The 20,573-nt window shown below is 40.3% G+C and overlaps 1 protein-coding gene across 4 annotated transcripts in view; it reads right to left on the reverse strand.

Moving 5' to 3' along the window:
• Positions 1–13,344: 13,344 nt before the first annotated feature.
• The window catches only part of LIN28B (lin-28 homolog B), a 123,305-nt gene continuing 116,076 nt past the window's right edge, over positions 13,345–20,573 (reverse strand). For 2 of the 4 annotated variants that reach the window (XM_065888709.1, XM_065888707.1), the window contains one exon: positions 13,345–13,882. In XM_065888709.1, coding sequence (XP_065744781.1) covers positions 13,516–13,882 — 367 coding nt within the window. In that variant the 3' untranslated portion in view covers positions 13,345–13,515. The remainder of the gene's footprint in view (positions 13,883–20,573) is intronic. The other 2 variants (XM_065888708.1, XM_065888710.1) reach the window with 1 other exon arrangement.

The following is a 20,573-nucleotide window of genomic DNA, read 5'->3' on the forward strand; positions in this document are numbered from 1 at the left end:
TCAAAAGCCTGCCATCTTGCTGCCTTTGGCCGTGAAAAGAAAGGGCCACGAGGCAGTGGGCAGTGTTGCCTGGATGCAGCAACTGGGAAGCCTCCAGAGTTACACTGTGAGGATAGATTTCAACTTTTTAATACACTGCATCTGAACATTCTCTTCTAGTTTTCTGAGATTCAACAACACAAGGGGTCACATAGAGGAGCCAGAACCCCTCCCCTGGGTCTATTCTATTCACGGAGAAACCCTTCTCTCCTCCCATCACCCGTGCTCGGTGTTGGAAAGGGAACTAGGCAGCCCATCTCTTGGCCCTTGATAGTAGGTCCTTGGCACCTAATAAACTTGCCCTGATCAGCCCCAAGACTAGACCCCAACTAGAAGAGGCATCTTACATGACGAGCAAAGTAATTAATTCTCTTTCTCAATAAGCCATGTCACCAATAGGTAAACAATTTTCTGCTAAGGTGTATGTGTGATGAATACATATGAATGAACACACTACATCAATATTTCCTTGCTGCAGCAACATGGATGGACCTAGAGATTATCGTACTAAGTGAAGTCAAGTCAGACAGAGAAAGACAAATGTATGATATAACTTGTATGTGGAATCTCAAATATGATACAAATGAACTTACTTACAAAACAGAAACAGACTCACAGACAGAAAACAAACTTACGGTGAGCACAAGGGAAAGGGGACGGGGGACGGATAAATTAGGAGTTCAGTATTAGCAGACACACACTACTATATATAAAACAGATGAACCACAAGGTCCTACATTAAAAAAAAAAAAATTCCTTGCTATATCCTAGGGGCAGACATATCCCCACTGACCGTCAAGCTCTCCCAGCCTCCTTCATTATCCTGTCATGAGAGAATTCACGGCTTCCTGGCATGCAGCGAAGCTTTCTGCTTTTCTGCCCCATTTGCCTGGCCCAGCTGCCCGGTACAGGCAGGACTCCACATCGCGGGACCAGCCCTGGGCCCGCTCCTGGGGACGAAGCCTTGTGGCTGGGGATTTCACCCTCTGACTTCTCGCATGACAGACCAGCAGAAGCAAACGTGGTTTCAACGAAGCTAAACTACCTCACAGCTGAGTAAATGAGGTCCCACAACCAAAACCCAGCTCACAGAGGAAGGGAGCCTTCAGGGGAAAATGATTAGCGCCATTTACCTCTTGATATTTATCTGCAAATGATGAAAACTTGGGAGCTGCTCCCGTTCGCTGGTGGTTACATATAATTAGGCCATTTGTGCAGACACGGACTGAGGTAAAACCCGGAGTCCCTTGCAGAAAGCTCAGACCAGGGGCCGAGCCTCAGGCCATAGCCTCCCATGGGGGCTGTGATGAATGGAAAACAGAACGAACTCATTTCTCTTTAAAGGGTTTCTGTTATCATGGAGGCCTCGCTAACCTTTTTCATTGTGCTTCCCACTATTTTTATTGTTCTCATCTGACCTCTTTTAACTCTTCTCCTTATTAGTATTGATACATTTTGCTATAAGAATAATTACAATATAATGTGATGAGTAATAATAGCTGTCTCTTGAGTGCCTACTATTTACAAAAGACTGTTATAGGCATTTAAATAAAATACACGAGTTAGGGGACTTCCCTGGTAGTCCAGTGGTTAAGACAGCACTTCCAAGGCAGGTGGGGTGGGTTCTAATCCCTGGTTGGGGAACTAAGATCCCATGTGCTATGCAGCCAAAAAAAAAAAAAGAAAAAGTGAGAGAATACACGATTTAGTATTTTCACAAAAATCCTAGAAGGTGGTTAAGACAACCGAACGGAAGCTCAAAAAGAATGATTTTGCCAAAACAAACCAGCTAGTAGAAGGGGGGGATTTCATCCCAGATCTCTCGGCCTGCGGACCTGCTCACTCTGTTGCTTTTTCCAATCCTCTTAGATAGGAAGCCTGCATCCTCCAGTACAAATCTTGTTCTCAGCTTCTCACCTTAGGTTATCAAGGAGTTTCCATGCTGAAATAAAAAAATATAACGCTTTAAATTTTTTGAGCAACAAACAATTTGTACTTTTGAGGGAGAGGCTTTTTTAGAAAAAAAGAAAAGCTAAAATTTCTATTGACCTTTATTTAAATAACCTATCAGTTCATGTGAAAGGGTGGGGTCCTAGTTACACTTTGCCCCAAACGGGTTTTTATCTCTGTTGTCCACCTTGATCTCCCTCTTAGCTCAAAGCACCGACCTGAAAAAGGAGGCCGAGTCTTTATCCTTGGACATGACTTTGAGGTCAGATCTACCTTGTTCTGAACACCAGCTCTGACCATGTGATCTTTGGCAAGTAGTTACACCTTTTTAAGCTGCTGTGTCCTTGTGTGTATTCTAGAACCTTCCCAAACATGCAGTTGGCATGAAGTACATATTCATTCTCATCCTCTTTTCTCTTTTTCCTTTGGTTGCCACGTTGAATCCTTAAGGCTTCTGGAATCTTAGCAACCACAGTCCTTGTAAAGAGACACAGGGTTGGTACCAGCAGGACCTGAGGGGCAGGCCGGGCAGGGGTCAGTCACCAAGATCCCTCCCGCTCACGGCAGAAATGTCTGCAGGCCCGGGGTCCAGGCTGCTGTCTCTCTGGACCTGTCGGACTGAAGCAGAGAGGCGCCCATCCTGTCTCCCACATGTGGCCCCAGGAAGCATTAGGCAGAGAAAGGAGGCTGCAAGCGCCTCTCGGGGGAGGTGGCTATGGATGTAAAACGCCAGCATTAGGCTAAATGAGGCTCTCCAGGAGGTAAAGAGGACATCTTCAGCTGTGGTTGTTTTCAACCAATATCCTTGTTGATCTCCCACGGGGACCACGTGAGAGCGAAGAGCAGGTGGGATGGATATGGCTGGAGCACGTGATGAGTACGTTTTGACAATAGAAGGACGGAGAGAAGTTTATCTAGACCCCAGAGAGTAAGGAGGAGGGGTAGCTGTCAATCACTCAGGAGACATGTATTCCGGTCACAGTTTGATTGTTATAGAATGCTAGGACCCTGGGCAGCTCACATCTCCTGATGGGGCCTCAGTTCTGTCTATAAAAGGAGGTCCGACCAGGTGAGGGATCTTCCAGTTCTGGTGCCCGTAATTGGCCAGTGTGCGGACTTAAGCGCTGACATGGCGTCTCCTTGCTTCACGCGAGCCTCGTGATCCAAGTGAGTCAGGCCTTTTTTTTTTTTTTTTTTTTTTTTTGCTTGAGGATGATTTGAGGGGTTAGGCAAAGTCTCACCTGCTGTCTTCCAGGGCGCTCCCGTCCTTGGACTGTCCTTCGCGAATGCCGCGTCGGTTTGAAGTTGTGATAGCATTATCATGAGCGACACCCACGTCTTTCATCATCAAGCAATGTTTCCTTGTGTTATCATTTAAAGGTTTCTCCAAAGTTGTCCTTAACGCAGTCAGCTTGCTGACAAACCCCTTCTAGCCCTTCCAGAATGGTGTGGATTGAGGTTTCCTTGGGAGGGGACAGAATTGTAGAATTTTAGAGCAAATAGAGTATGTAAATTTCAGCTAGCACAGAAGTTCTCAAACTTGAGCAGCATGAGAATCACCTGGAGGCTCCTTAAAAACCCAGCCCGTTGGGGCTTCCCTGGTGGTTGAGAGTCCGCCTGCCGATGCAGGGCACGCGGGTTCGTGCCCCGGTCCGAGAAGATCCCACATGCCGCGGAGCGGCTGGGCCCGTGAGCCATGGCCGCTGAGCCTGCGTGTCCGGAGCCTGTGCTCCGCAACGGGAGAGGCCACAATAGTGAGAGGTCCGCGCACCGCGATGAAGAGTGGACCCCGCTTGCCACAACTAGAGAAAGCCCTCGTACAGAAACGAAGACCCAACACAGCAAAAATAAATTAATTAATTAACCCCTACCCCCAACATCGTAAAAAAAAACAAAACCACCCAGCCCACTGGGCCCCGGCCCAGAGTTTGATTCAGTACAGTTGGGGTATAGCCCAAAAGCTGCACTTCTAATAAGTTCCCAGATAATGTTGATGCTGCTATTAACGAGACCACACTTTGAAGTCCCCTTAACTAGTCCAACCCCCTTATTAGCAGATGAGGAGGGTATGTCTGGGAAAGTTGAACCCAAGCATACTCATTCATAGTCCGATGGTTTTCAGTTAAAAAAGCAACTTTTGGGCTTCCCTGGTGGCGCAGTGGTTGGGAGTCCGCCTGCTGATGCAGGGGACACGGGTTCATGCCCCGGTCCGGGAGGATCCCGCGTGCCACGGAGCGACTGGGCCCGTGAGCCATGGCCGCTGAGCCTGCGCGTCTGGAGCCTGTGCTCCGCAACGGGAGGGGCCGCAGCGGTGAGAGGCCCGCGTACCGCAAAAAAAAAAAAGCAACTTTTTTTGTGTGTGGTTTTTTGTTGGTTTTGGTTTTGTTTTGGCTCTAGGCCAATAGTTCCCAAACTTTTAATATAAGTCACTTAGGGAACCAGTTAAAATCTGGCTCCAGTAACTCAACACACCTAGAACTGTGGGTCTTAACTCTTGGCTGTGCATTGGAGTCACAGATCCTGAAGTAATTTATCTGGGCATCAGGGTTCTTAAAAGCTTCCCAGATGATTCCAATGGGTAGTAAATTTGAGAAGCACTGGGCTGGAGGAAGGTCAGAAACCTTCACTAGTCTACGCATCCCAGGTGATTTGGCTGTAGCTGCAGGCTGGTCTGGACTTTGCGGGCGAAGACTTTTCTTGGTCTTGCTTCCTGCTTTAGGAAACAAAAAACGACAATGTTGAAGAGTGACTAGCAGAAGCGGGCGATAGAGATGGAAACGGTTAGACCAAAGCAAATGTAGGCAGTCTTGGCGTGTGATTTTTTTCTGTGAATACCAATATTTTTTTTGGAACATTTCCTCTTTTTTATTAAGATATAATTAACCTATAACATTATATTGATTTCAAATGTACAACATAATGGTTTGATATTTGTATACATTATGAAATGATCATCAAAATATGTCAGGTTAACATCCATCACCACACACAGTTACAAATTTTTTTTTTTCTTGTGGTGAGAACTTTTAAGATCTCCTCTCTTAGCAACTTTCAAATGTGTAAAACAGTATCATTAACTAGAGTCACCATGCCGTCGTCCATTACATCCCCAGGGCTTACTTATTTTGTAACTGGAAGTTTGTACCTTTTGACCACTGGTGGTGTGTGATTGTGATCCTTTCAACTCCCTTACTCACTTTCTTTGGCTCCCTTTAGCTTCCTGGGCAGAGTCAGAAAGAAGCTTACTGCCTGGTTTTGGTGTTTGGGAGAAAAGAATACTTAGAATCAGAATTCTGAAGTGTCTTTTCTAGCTCCAAGCCTGGTTGTGTGACCTGAGCAGTTAATGTCATCTCCCTGAGCCCAATTGTATATTCCTTTGTAATATAGGTATAGAAATATCTGCCATCTTTCCCTTAGAAGGGCTCCGTGAGAACGAAATTTCAAAGCCCTTGTAAACTATAAAACACTATAAAAGTGAAAGCTATTATTATATTAACCAGTGACACTTAAATGGAAGCTTCAGGTGAAAGAAATATCTCTTCACTAAATTACACCTGGGAATTCTCTTGGAACTTGTATCTAATTAGTCCTTGCCTCTAGGTGCACATGTTCAGATCCCAAATCTAGAACACCTGGGTGTGATAGTGTGAGTATTTTAAGAAGATTCTTAGATAACAGGAGCATAGACAGACTTATTAAGATGTCCAAGTGAGAAGAACGCCACCAAAGTTTTATGTAATAAAATGCCAAACAAAAATTTTTAAAGTCTTGTATTATAGCTTAAAAGGTAGATGAGAATTTATGGGGTAGTGATGCAATATGAGCATTTAATGCTATATAGGTGTTTATATTTTTGAAGTTTCTTATTACAAGAAAACCTAGAAATACTTGGATAAAATACTTTGAGACTATCAGTATCCCTTCAGCATCATGAACTTCATATTGACAGCCTCTTATGTCTTCTGCATAAGAGCCTATAAAGCCATTACTTATAATTAGACATTTTTCTAGGGAGAAATTTTCCTAGATAAGTTTATCATTCATGTTTAGAAATTCAAATATGTGGTAGCTATGAGGTGATGTAAAATTGTGAGGGAAGAGTGCCCTCTGGTGGTATCATGCATAACTGAAATGGATCATACTTGGTCTTTAATCATAGAATTATTAAACTACAGTTCTACAGTTTCTTAAAAGTCAGACGATCACCTTAACCATAAAGAATTTTTACACCTCCAGAGGCCCAGTGTACAATGGACTATATCAGAACATGATTTTTAATTGTGTTATATTATTTAGGTTACCTTTTACAGAAGCCCTAAAGAAAATTCTAGTCGGGACAGTGTTCCATTAAGAAATACTTTTTAGGGACTTCCCTGGTGATCCAGTGCATAAGACTCTGCGCTCCCAACGCAGGGGGTCCGGGTTCGATCCCTCGTCGGGGAAGTAGATCCTGTATGCATCCTGCAACTTAGAGTCCTCATGCTGTAACTATGACCCGGTGCAGTCTAAATAAATAAATCAATAATTTTTTAAAAAAAGAAATAATTTTTAATTAAAAAGCAGCACTGTAGGTTAACATGGCACCTCCAAATGGAATGTCTTAAATAATCTGACCTTGGCCCAGAGGGTTTTTTTATTGCCTATTTGTTTTGGTTTGGTTTTGAGTGGGGTTAGGGATGGCGTTGGAATATTTAGACATTGTGCTGGGGTTTGGATGGGACTTGCTGAATCTTCTCTGGCAGGTTTTGGGAATAACCAGCTGGGATGATCCAGTGTGATCCTAGGTAAAGACAGAATATTGGGCCAAATGACATTCTAGGGTCTCTTCCAACCACTTTGTTCTATGTTAAATTTTCCCTGGCAATCTGATCTGTCTCCCCATTAATGCTGTGCAGTATTAAATAAAACGAAAATACAAACCCAAGGAAATAGAGTAAGCTCTGGCACATCTCCTGAATGCTTCTACAACAGCTGCTCACACTTCAGCCCCTCCTTTGTATTCTTCAAACTTTTCTACCATGAGAAAGTTTATTATGGTCATAATTAGATTTTATTATTATTGTTTTGAATGGATTGCTCTGGATGAGTGACAGAAGCAGTTTAACACAGGACTGGCAAACTAATATCTGGACTAGCTAATGAAAATTATTCATACAGAATTAATTTCATGAAGAAATGAGAGACTTTGAAGAGCCGATGTGGAGATAACTGTAACGGCATGACGATCTAAAGGAAATAAGTGATTATAAATAGAACTTGAAATATCTGACAGAAATATCTGAGGCCACACTCCTAGAGGAAATTGTGGAAAACAGTAAGGAAGGACCACATGTCAATAATACCTGTATTTGAACTAAGTCAAATGTAAATATCGTTTGAGTGTTAAGTTTGAAATTGTCTTTCTCTATGCTCAGATTTTGCAGTATTGCTGCTGCCATAATATTTAGGTGTCAGTCCAGTTCTCCTGACAAAAGAGCAAAATGAACCATGTCATTTGAGTGTAAAGCAAAAATCCCAAGGTCGGAGTTGGTACTTTAAAGCATTTTTACAAACTGGAACAGGCAGATGGCTCCAGATGCTAGGCAGCTCAGAAATTAACTAGAAGTTGAGGTCCTTGACCTTGAGAAAAACAATTCACACCTTCAACTTTGATTAATCTTAGAAACAAAGTATGCATACATATGTCCTAAAGTCAAGAAACTTTTTAAGTGGAAATACTGGGCTAAGAAACATGCCTGATATGCAGACTCAGAAACATTTATCACCTTCCAGGATACCTAAGACCACTTCGGAAAGTGTGTGTGTGTGTGTGTGTGTGTGTGTGTGTGTGTGTGTGTGTGTGAGAAAGAGAGAAAGAAGGATTAGAAAGGGTAATATATGATGATTTCTACATTGAAGATGACAGAAATTATAGTTGGAATTTATTTTTAAAAATCTATACCTAATGTATTGAAAAAAGACCAGAAGAAAATTAATAATGAACGTTAATGGTTATTTATAGGTGATGGGATAACGTGTGTTTAAAAGGTCCATATTTGAAATTAATAAAATTTAATAAAACTAAATTTAAACTTAGAATTAATAAGATGCAGGTGATGGGATTATGTACCATTTAAATTTTCTTTCAAGGTTCTCCATATTCTCTACAGTAAAGTACAGCACTACTTCTACAACGAAAAGCTACTCTTTTAAACAGCGATTATCAATGAAAATAAACATGGTTGAAATGTTTAGGTAATAACCTCCTCGTGAGCATTCACGATTGAGCTCTTCACGTCACCCACTCACTGCTGCACAAGTGACTATACGTCACACTACTGAACTGTACTCTTTAAAACTGGCTAACATGGTAGATGAAGTTATATGCTGTTGTTGCTGTTGTTTTTCATAGTAGACCACAAGGGGAAAAAAACCTGAATCATCCAGATGTAGAGCAGAAAAGAAAATCGGTGTAATTGTGGGACTGGCCAATTTATAGAACTCGGTGGTTTTATCAAGTTGGTTGTATAGAATACCAAGGCTGCATACAAAGTTTGGTAAATCTACATTCACAGTTTAGATATTTGGTACTGGTGCCACCTGGCCTTGATTATTCTTTTCAAATACCTGAAAATTCTTAGGGAAAAAAATTGGAGGAAAATTCTAAAATGCTTTCTCCAAAAGGGTTTGAACACTTTTGTTTCGGGCTACTCTTCCTGACCCCAAGAAGTATGTGTCCTGATTCACAAGCTTGCACAGTCCGTGCTGGCTGACGCAGAATGATTCCTAGTGATGACGGGACACACCTTTCCTCCTTCATTCAGACGGAATTTATTCCCCATCTGTCCTGTAATAAGTAAGTTTTATATTTATGATCACTGCTATCTGAGGATATGTCAAAACTATTTAATTTATGCTCATATTGGTAATAAATACTGCCCAAGTAGCCTTTTACCCATTCATTTAATTTAGCCATCACACAAATCACGAAAAATCTCCAAAACTCATCATAAATGCCAACGTTATATGTTTTATTTTTAATCAAGTAATTTCTTTAAACCTCAAAATATCCATAATTGACAGAATAAGACATTAGGCATGAGATGAGAATATAAAATCCACGGTCTGCAGAAAGGCAAACAGTACTTTTAGTCCATCAGGATGTCTGTACATGAGTGAAATGCCATTCCGACCATCTAACTCCTTTTTTGTCCTTTAAAAACATACAGTTCAAGGGTTTTTTTATTTTCACTTGTAAACAACGTGAGCCAAAATGGACAATGAGGTCATCTAAATACTACACAGGATAATTTTAAAGCACTAGATAAAACACCATATTAAAGACATATAGAAATCAGTGTTCACTTTGGTCTCTATTATGGTTAAAGTTGTTAATACCAAGAAGCAACACACACTCATTAAAGCCAGCTGGTGGTGGGTGCCAGTGGTTGGGAGCTGTAATTCAGGAGGTAGTCAACACCATCATTTTCAAGCTGGTAACTCTCACGCACGTGAAGCCACAGATGTATTAAATGTCCTAATAGTTTCTCACAGTACAGCACTTTACCATAACTTTGCAGCTTTGCTCCAAGTAGACAATTTAACAACGATTCAGAGGTCAACCTCTCACTCTAACTGAACAACTATGACACAGATCACACAACCACCACATCTGAAAGAGGCTGCTGACAGCAATGTAAGACAGAATTCGATGCTTTTAACAAGTTGTTCTTCCCTAAAACAAACAAACCTCATTAAGACAGCTGGAAAATTAAAGTCCGTGCAGCTGCACTTGTACATACTTCCCCAAATTTTATAACCAAAGGGGAAATACACATATATATTTTATGATAAACATTTCTTAGAGAAAACAGATAAATTAATTTAAATTAACTTTTTAAGACTTAATGAGATCTCCCATGTCCTGTATAATTCATCTTACAGTGAATGTTACAAAGTCTATTAACACTTATGGGCTTCTATTCACAAACTAAATACAACTAGCAGTAACTTGGGGCCACATTGGTGCAAAATAAAACTGGGCCAGAACATGAAAAAAATACCGGCAATAAAAACACCCTATATTTATTTGTAGATGGACCAATGCTAATAACATGATGTTTCTTGATCTTTTCCCCTACATTGCACGCCAAACTTCCAAGTTATAAGCAGGTAAAAATCTTTCTAAATCTTTCAGCTGTAAAAATACATCCAAAGGCTTCTAGTAAAGACTAGAAATGCAAGTATAAAACTGTTTCTACTATAATCTGCCATGTAGCAATGAATAGCTCACGGGGCTAAGAGACCGGTAGTGCATCTTTCTAAGGAATTACATTTGTGTTGACATGGGGGGGTGAGGTCAAGGGGCAACTAATTCACTGACCTCCTGCCCAACCCATTAGCAACTCCTGTAAACTGATGCTTCACACAGACCCTACCCCTCAGTAGCTAGAAATGGCATTGCACGTCCACTCTATGTTCACTCCTTGGCAGCCAGTGCTAGTTAATTATGTGCCTGGGCAATAATGCTGCAATACACTTGGCCTCAGGGCAGCACAGACACAAATGAAGGAGATTGGCATCTTTCTTTGACAAGTTTTGCCCAGCACAAAAACACTCCTACAACCAACCTCTCTTCCCAACCTCTTCCTGCAACCGACTGACCTCTGGGCAAAGTAGCTATTTCCAAGATTGCTTGTGTGTTCTGTTTTGCTTCAGTGGAAGAGTCCCTATAAGTCTTTAAACAACATACATGATAACTTGAAGGAAATGCTCGGAGACTTTGCTAACTAGATGAGATGCTTCATTATTCACAAGTGTTTGTCAGAAACACGCAGTTGTGAACTGCTATCTATACTACAGATAACAAGGTCTGTACCAGAGCATTATCAGCCATTGTAAGGCTGGAGCAGCATAGAGGTGTGCTATGCATCAACTATGAGGTAGCCTTTTGCTGTAAACAGAATAATATTTCACCCATGTAAATGGACACTGTGCTTACGTCAGTGATATTCACATATGCAAGGAGTTGAGGGAGTCTCCTTTAGAGTACTTTTCACATGAAATAAAAATAGGAGAACCGATATCTGATATTCAGAAATTTTGATCTATGTCAAACTCAGAGGTAGTTATTACTAACATCAGTACATAATACTTACATAAAGGTCTAAGTTATTTGGTTTGTTTTGAGTAAGCAGGACTGTAGACTATTCTGTAAAGAAACAAAAATATTATACGGTATGTTCCCTGAGCAAAGTTCTTTGTCCTGAGTGTGTTATGTAATAGTGATAATATTCTTCTATAAAAAATAAACCCCAACTTTTAATCATAAGATAGGTTTGGTATGTGCTTAGTTCAGTCTGGTGAGATGCTGAAAAATGATTTCAAGTTGCACCCATAAGGTCCATAGTTATAACATGTTTCTTTCTGTGTGTCTTTTTTAAAACCATGAACTCAGCTCTGAACTTTTTATATGTAAACAGGGAATGTCCAATTCTCAAGTCCATAATTTCCTATTTCTAATAAGGTCAAGGAACTTTGGTTTGAATTTTCAAAGTGACTTACGTTTTGCATTTTTCCTGTTAACCTGCTTATTATAGCTGCTAAAAATTAAGCAATGCCACTTTGATTTGTCTACATAATTTAAATAAGCTTACGATCCTCACATAAGGCAAGGAAGTACTTCTCTATAGCTATTTATCACATTCAATATCGTCAAAGGTAAGCTTTGCATCACAGCACACTGATATTTCAGTATGTCCCATGGAGATTCTCACAAACACTGTCAACTCAAGCTGAGTTGGGAAGGGCTGGCGGCCCAGCCCGAGGCTCGCTCTCCTTCTGCGTGGCTTGCTCGCTGAAACGGCAGCAACTGTACAACAAGCCTCCCTCGGCAGGACAAGTCGGGGAGGGAGCAGAAACTGTTCAGCAGAACGTGTCTCATTTGAATCATGCTATTTTCTGGTTTTGATTATCTGAGCTCACACCAACAGGCTCATACACAACTATATTTATTGCCAATGTTAAGCGTTACCACTAATTGGTACCTTCTTGGAAATGTTTCCAAAATTGATCCGTAACATCTAGAACCAGGATGACACCAGAATGAATGTTCTTCATGACTGAAACCTGAAGGGACCAATACGATGACTGGCCCCCAGCCAGTTCACTACTGTAACTGAGGACCAACCTGAGAAGCACCTCTGTCCCCATCCACATAGGTCCCTTCAGTAGCAGTCCTGAGGGAATCCCCCTAAGGTGAACTGTATTGTATAAAATACTCCTAGCTCTCCGGTAGGAGAGGTCTGGGAACCTCCTGCCCCAGGCTCATCACTCTAGTCGCCCGCCATCAAACACGGAGCTTTTTAATATTATTCAAGGTCATACGTAATTGGGCAATTGTGAGCATCCACTTAAATGTTCATTCTCAACCCTGGCATTTTACTCACATCTGTGCTGTTTTGTTTGTTTGTTTCAGAAATAAGTTAGGTAACTCTCCAGGGGGAATAAAAACAGCCACCAAAAACATACACCAAACAACTGGAGTTTTCCTCCAAGGTCTTCAGTAGTAAACAAGGAGGCCTCCACTCGAAGCGATGGTTAGAAGGACTGACTTGGTCAAGGGAAGCTGCTGTTGCCACAGTCCCTCAAAAACCTCACAACAGGTAAAAGATTATAACGAGTATCAAAATACCATTGAAAACAATCAAGTCACTACCTTTATACATTGCCCTCCCCTTCATTTCTCTGAATAGGCATCTAATTTACAATCAAAACGTATGAATTAAAAACACTGAAATATCGGCACAGAAATTACACATTCATTGTCTTTTCTGGAGTCATGTATCCCAGATTCAAAAAAGCTTATGGCAGTCAGAGGCATATGGAGTTAAGGTACTGCCTTCAAAGGGGGTGGGGTGGGGGACACACTCTACAGATATCAAGAAAAAGAGGCAATCCCAAATTCGGGAGAACTGATGTCTTAAAAACCTTTAGTACCATAGGATTGGCAGCGCTGAGATCTGAAGTATCCTTTGGTTCACATAAAAGGTAACAGTCATGTTTTGTTTTGTTTTTCCTAATGTAATATAAAGGGAATGGTATTTCAAGAAAAACTCCAAGGGTTATTTTCAAAACCATCTAAAATGCTTTACCTGGGTTTTCAATTCTTGGGGATGTCCAATTCTGCGAGGGAGGCTGTGTGCTGACATCTCTATACACACATATATAAAGACAAACCCTCTTTATATATATGTCTACATTCTATAGAAAATCCTCCTACACACACACACAGGCTCAGGCTCTCTCCCTCTCACACATGCACATACAGATACACAGAGCATCGCATCCTCTGAGTCACGTGACACACGACACCCTGCTCAAAGGTAATTTGCTTAGAGTGATTTGTCTGTTTAAAAAAATTCACAGTTCCTCAACAGTAGTTAAAAATCCCAGGTCAGCTGCTGTTTGTGAAATACTGTTCCCCTGTATTTGCATGAGGTAGACTTCCCAACCGGGGAGAGAAAACGATAACGTTAAGAAAAAGGGTTATGTCTTTTTCCGTTTTTGAACGGAAGGCCCCTTTTTGCTTTGATCTTCTGGTGCTGCAGATGACTTTGTGGAGGAAGCTTCTGCAGGTGACGTGCCTGGCCACTCTGAGACCTCGGACCTCGCCTCCTGAGGAAACGGTGGTGACGGATAGCCGTGCCCACCCCCCACCTCTCGAGGGAACGCGGTGCACGGCTGGGGCTCTGCTTCCTGTCTTCCCTGAGAAGCGGCGGGCGGCGGCACCACAGTTTTGTGAGGGCAGTTCGCCACCATGTGCGTGATGCTCTGACAGCAATGGCACTTCTTTGGCTGAGGAGGTAGACTACATTCCTTAGCGTGATGATCGAGGCCACCACAGTTGTAGCATCTGCAACAAGAAAAATGCAAAGATCTTGAGAAGGAGCGTGTCTCACAAAATAGGTCAGAAGTCGAAAATATACTAAACCACGCAGACCGTCGAAGAGATCAGCTTATTTTAATATGCCTTCTTAACAACAAACGTGTTGTATTAAACACAAAAGTCACTGAAAAACGAGAGTCCGGAAGCATGAAAGACTAATCCCCTCCATATGTAAATGACTGCTTTAGATTTGACAGTTAGGTTAGTGTAAAGGAAATTTAGTCCACTAGAGGGCAGCCACGTTCAACAAAAAACAACCAGCTGGCTTGGAAAAGGCAGTTAAAAAACACAGCTGTTGACTAAAATGCAACACCAACTCAACCGGCAACTGGGAAAATTATAGACCAAATTAAATATTATGAGTTTAACATTTCTTTGGGTGTTAATTATTTGGCTGTGGAAACCTGTTGAACTGGAAGAATTCTTTCCCATCGCGCAAATTAGTGCAGTGAAATTTGATAAATAAGTAAGTCAGACAATCTATGGTGAATGGTATTTGGGGAATTACCAAGTAATATTAGAACAAGATAGAAAGTGTCTGAATCAGAAGAATGCTGTAAAAGAAAGCTTCTTAGATCAGATTAATATAGATTAATCTAAGCTTCTCAGATACTTAGATCAGATTAATAAAGGTTGATGCTAGTTCAGGGGTGGGAAAAACTTTCTTTTCTTTCTGTAAGAAGTTAGTTTTCCTTCAGGGTAAATTCTTCTAAGTTGAAATAAATATAAATCCATCTTTAATTAATACCTGAATGCACACTGGGGGCACAGCTTGTACTATATGTTTGAAATTCTGACAGCTTCTAAAAGCTGAGAAATTATTTGGAAGCTACATTGCTCAATTTCAGTCACATTTTCTTTCTTCTAAAATTTTATATTAAAAACAATAAAACACCATCAGCTGGAGAGAATATTTTATATTTATGAAGGTTTTTAACCTACTTGTTGAGTACAAAATTTGCTTACTGATTTGTCTCCAAATGAAAAGTTTTAAGGGCTTTCCATTTTAAATTTATTTTCCAAATACATTTATGACTCCGTAATTCTCATTATGAAATTTACACAATAGGTCACGTTTTTAAAAAATGATAGCAAAATAGGTGGTAACTGTGAGAATCAGCTTAAGATCATAACAACAAAATAATTATAATTAATTAGATTTGTGTGTGTGTGTGTGTGTGTGTGTGTGTGAGAGAGAGAGAGAGAGAGAGACTAGCAAGCTTAATAACTCATATTACCATATACTTCTAAGACAAACTACTATTAACCTACTGGGAAGTATATGTAGGATACTTATGGTTATGTATTTTATCTTCTGAGATAAGTTATAGAGTGAATTTTTTTTTACTTGGCAAAAACTAGGATAACTAACAGCCTGCTTCTCCAGTTATCAATATTACCTTGCAAATTTTAGAATAATGGATGCACAAGATGGGCTTTTATTCTTTGCAGTAATTAACAAGTATTTATGTCAGGAAAAAAGCATCATATTTTCAAAAGTTAATGGGAAAAACTAAGAAATCACTTTTTATGATTAAATTATTTATTGTGTAATTATACCTTAATAAGTTAATGAAACTATTACAATGCAGATTCAATGTTTTTTTAGCCACGTGTTCTAAGAGATAATTCAAAATTAAAGAATAAAAATTACTAATGCTTGAAATTCAGGTCCCCAAAATACACTCAAAAATGTCATCTTTGGGCTTCCCTGGTGGCACAGTGGTTGAGAGTCCGCCGGCCGATGCAGGGGACACGGGTTCGTGCCCCGGTCCGGGATGATCCCACATGCCACGGAGCGGCTGGGCCCCGTGAGCCATGGCCGCTGAGCCTGCGCATCCGGAGCCTGTGCTCCGCAACGGGAGAGGCCACAACAGTGAGAGGTCCGCGTACCGCAAAAAAAAAAATAGCATATTTGAGAAGTATAAGCATATTACTTATAATAATGTTTTTCCACATAGTTCTCTTCTATAATGGAAAAGTGAATTCTTAAACTAAATTTGCCCATCTATAAAACAGCTTCTTTTGAATTAAATTCACTTCCTTGAGGATAACATCCACTCAGAAGCTCATTTTTGAAGACAGAGAAAACAGGTTAAAGGATTGAGTAATAGAGCCGCTCTCCCACGGACACATCAATTTCATCAGTCACTGTGGTATGTGCACTGCTACCCAATTCAGGGAACCATTTGCCCACTCATTTACCAAGGGGCTGACGTCAGAATTCCATTTTTTCAAATGGGGTCTTCCATCATATTCTGTATGTGTATTTACTATTACATCTGGGTTTTAAAAGTTACTTTTAAGGATACTACGGAATTTTGGCTTCCTTGCATTTTGAGCTGTATGGTTAATTCACTCCCTTGGCTTTTCAGATTCATGCTATCATTAGGCCAGACTGCCTTCCACACTGAAAAGATTTGCATTCAGTATATTTGTGCTTTGCCTTAAAGGGGAGGAATGATATATATTCTTTTCTATTTAAACATTCAATGCCAATCACGCTTACTAGAAGTGCAGGTCACACCCCATTATGAAACTCCTTCCTTCCCAAGGGACCGACAGGAAAATGGAACAGCACACAAATAATATCACACCACATTCTCCATACAAAGCTCTGAACGGTACTAAGCTCCTTTGTTCACTCTCCACACCTCTTCAAATCAGCTTGCTTCTGTTAATTTGCATGAATTTTATGTTGTGACACGAGCATTAAAACAGGTCCCAGAAGTGATCAAATAAAATGAGAGGTGACACTACATAAAGAGAGAAAGTCAGCTCTGCTTGTCTAAAAGTGTAACAGAAAAAAAATATAACGTAGGCGCTTCTAAGTATTTTAAAGTGTTAACTTAATAAGAATATATATGGAAACTTAGATCCATATTCTGGGGGGTTAGAGGGAGGCATTAAGGATAAGGATACAGTGATCTATAAACTTCTGAAGAGGAAGGGAATGCTCAAAGAACAGTAAGTAAAGCAGTATCAGTGAGAGAGAACAGAGTGGGAAAAGTGCAAGCGATGGGGCAGGAAGGAGGGATGAATATAGAAAGGAGTATAATAAAATCCCTGGAAAAGAGAGATGAGAGAAAGGATCAGTAAAGTTTCAAATGGGAAGCCAGAGGGGTAAAGAAAAGTCACAGATCGGAAGGAGTTTCAGAAACTAATCTGGAGAAACAATAACCAACTCTTTGAAGAGATTAGCGTTGTTAACTCCGATACAGTCCAACTAAAATCCAGAAATGATACTAATGACATTCATCAAGGCTACAGTTTTCGATTTTACTCTGTCTGAACACTTGTTATCTAATTCAATTGTGTGTCATTCAGCCCAAGACCTGGGAGTGCTGGATCCCAGTCTGAACGTGGGAGGTAGGGGGATGGGCAGAAATGCCATCACAGACCCCAAGAGAGCAGGAGAGCAAAGGATCCAGAGTGGCAGAAGCAATAAGCTCACCCTGTACCTCCAGAAGGTAAGAGACAGATTCCTAGGCCAACCTTCCAGAAGCCCTCATTTTATTCTGAAAGCTTCCGAACAATCTAAATTCACAACTGGGTATATAGCTTATTCACTCCATAGGATCTGCCCCAAAATACCAAGAGGAGAGTTGGAAAATGTTGATGAACCACTGAGCTAGAAACAGTTAACAGTGCACACATTTTCTGACCTCTATCAAAGCAACCTATTCTTTATGCAAATTTGTTTCTTTTATTATTCTTATATCCAAACACCTAAGACTATAAGCCAACTAAACAATAAAAACATTTTAATAACGTTAACTTTTATATATTTTTCCTAAGTACAATGGTAAAAATATTGAGTTTTCAAAAATATTGGTTAGTAGTGAATTATGTTTATTAAAAAGGGGTCTTATGGAACAAATACATATTTAACACCAGAATAATTTTTTTAACACCAGAAAATCTTTCATGTGTATCTTTTGAAATACAAAAGCCAGTATCCCCCCTCAATTACCTTAACTCATGCTAAAAATAAAATAATCTATCCACAGCAGGGCTGAACACACTGTTAAGAGAATTAAAATGATAATAATAGGAATAATACTGAGGTTCAATTTATTAAGAGTTTACCATACTCCAAACATTGTGCAAAAGGATTTTTTTAAAATTTATTTTATTTTTATTTTTCGGCTGCGTTGGGTCTTTGTTGTGGCACGCGGGATCTTCGTCGAGGTGTGCAGGTTTTCTCTCTCTTGTTGAGGCACGCGAGCTCTGTAGTTGTGGTGCGCGGGCTTAGTTGCCCCATGGCATGTGGGATCTTAGCTCCCTGACCCAGGGATCGTCCGCTGCGTTGGAAGGAGGGTTCTTTAGCACTGGACCACCAGGGAAGTCCCTAAAGGTTTTTAATATGTAGTATAAAATGGACTCCTCCCCCAAATCCTATGAACTAGGTACTAAATATCAACGTGTTGATGAGAAAATTAAGACTCAAGAGAGTATACAGAGAAGGAAATTTGAATTGAAAATAATAAATTTCACTTGCATTTTCATTATATAAAAACATTATACCCAACGATACTGATGTAAATTTTATTATGTAAAAGTCTAAAAACATATAATAAGGGTCCTGAATTTAAAACGCCAACAAACACACAGATTTGAAGTAGATTTTTCTCGAGACTTGGGTTACTATTCTGTCACTATGGTGTGCGGAAGTGAGCTTCTCTCTTTGAGCTGTTCCATCTAAAGGCTGTAACTACTAGTCCAGGTCAGACTTTTCACTGCCAAAGCCCAGTTATTTCCTCCTACTCCTCTTGTAATTTCTATGTTGAAAGTTTTTATCTAAAAAAAAACCAAAAATCAGTAAATAATTTTTCCATTTTCCTTGATCATATGTTTAAGACCGTAAATTGGAACTTCAGGTTGATATGCTATAATCAGAGCTATCAAACTGACTCAGTGAAATTCCAGCCAAAATAAAGAAAATAAATTCCAGTCATTGTGGTTATTAGCCCTTGAAGCCACACTGTGATGTGAACAATTTATTGAGGTCGTGAAATAAATACTGCAGTGAGATTCTATTGGCTGGAGCAAATGTAAATTGCTCTTGGAGGGAAATTTGACAGCACGTTTCAAAATATTAATATGCATACTCTCTGAGCCAGCAACTCTAACGCTAGGAATTTGCCCTACAGGAATATTCATTGATAAGCATAATGATTTGGGTACTAAAATATTATCTACAGTATTCTCCATACTGGTAAAAAATAGAAAAATTAAGTGGTAATAATACCACCAACAATAATAAATACTTATAGTCAAAACCAGGTAGTCTGGCTACAGAGTTTTTGCTCTTTACCATTGAGCTACAAATATGTGAAAAGGAAAAAGGAAATTAAAGCCCACATATACTGAGAAACACTCTACAGATATTGAAAGGAATGAAGTAAAAGAATTTTTTTTTAAATGAGGTAGATCTGGGGCTTCCTTGGTCGTGCAGCGGTTGAGAGTCCGCCTGCCGATGCAGGGAACACGGGTTCGTGCCCCGGTCCGGGAAGATCCCACATGCCGCGGAGCAGCTAGGCCCGTGAGCCATGGCCGCTGAGCCTGTGCGTCCGGAGCCTGTGCTCCACAACGGGAGAAGCCCCAACAGTGAGAGGCCCGCGTACCGCAAAAAAAAAAAAAAGAGGTAGATCTATATGTATTGACATGGAAAGATCTCCAAGCCAAATTAAGTGATAAAAGCAAACCACGGAATAATAAAAGATGGTGTAATCTCATTTATGTTTCAAAAACACTATATATGATTATAAGTAAATATGCATTTTTAAATGCATGGAAAACCACTGGAACGATAAACAGTACATTAACAGTGGTTACATATGGAGAGGATATAGGTAAAGGTGAAGGTGAACTTACATTTTTACTCCCTAAATTCTTGTATAGTTTCTTTTTTAAATAACCAGAAAATTTATAGTTTATGTAATTGAAAAAGGAAAAAGAGCAATTATAAAGCTGCATTTCCATTTTATAATTTGACCTTCATTATTATTGTCAGTCATCTAACAGTTAACCTGTACATCAGCGATTCTAGAATCACCTTGTAAGCTTTTTAAAAAATACTTATGCCTGGGCCCTACTCCAGACCATTAAATCAGGATCTTTGAGGGCAGACCCCCAGGCATCAGTACTTCTTAAAAAGCTTCCCAGATGATAGTGAGCAGCTACTTGAGAACCACAGCTGTCTACAGACCTGAGTTTACCGCCGACAACCTAGACCAAGAGAGAGCGCTTTGTAATCCCAACCACAAGGAATGTGGTTCAAAACAGAACACTGAATAGTCCCCAAACACTGTTTCAACAGTTCACCGGTGCCTTGAAAGGAAGGAGGAAGGAAAGAAGAAGGAAGGAAGGAAGGAAGGAAGGAAGGAAGGAAGGAAGGAAGGAAGGAAGGAAGGGAAGGAGGGAGAGAGGGAGAGAGGGAGGAAAAAGGTGTGTGTAGATCTTGTTTCTTTACTGAAAACTAAAAATGATTCCCTGAAACTTCTAGCTGTAAGCACAAAAGCCCACAACTTTTTACCATCACTGATTCCTGCTTATTTTGGAAGGAAAACATTGCAAAAATCTACTGAGTTTAGCTTCACAAGTAGTTTCTCTGTTTTTGAGGTTATTACTCAGTTCTTAGTTCATCAATCAAGGA

Source organism: Phocoena phocoena, chromosome 12 (genome assembly GCF_963924675.1).
Source record: "Phocoena phocoena chromosome 12, mPhoPho1.1, whole genome shotgun sequence".
In the NCBI taxonomy this organism is placed as follows: domain Eukaryota; kingdom Metazoa; phylum Chordata; class Mammalia; order Artiodactyla; family Phocoenidae; genus Phocoena; species Phocoena phocoena.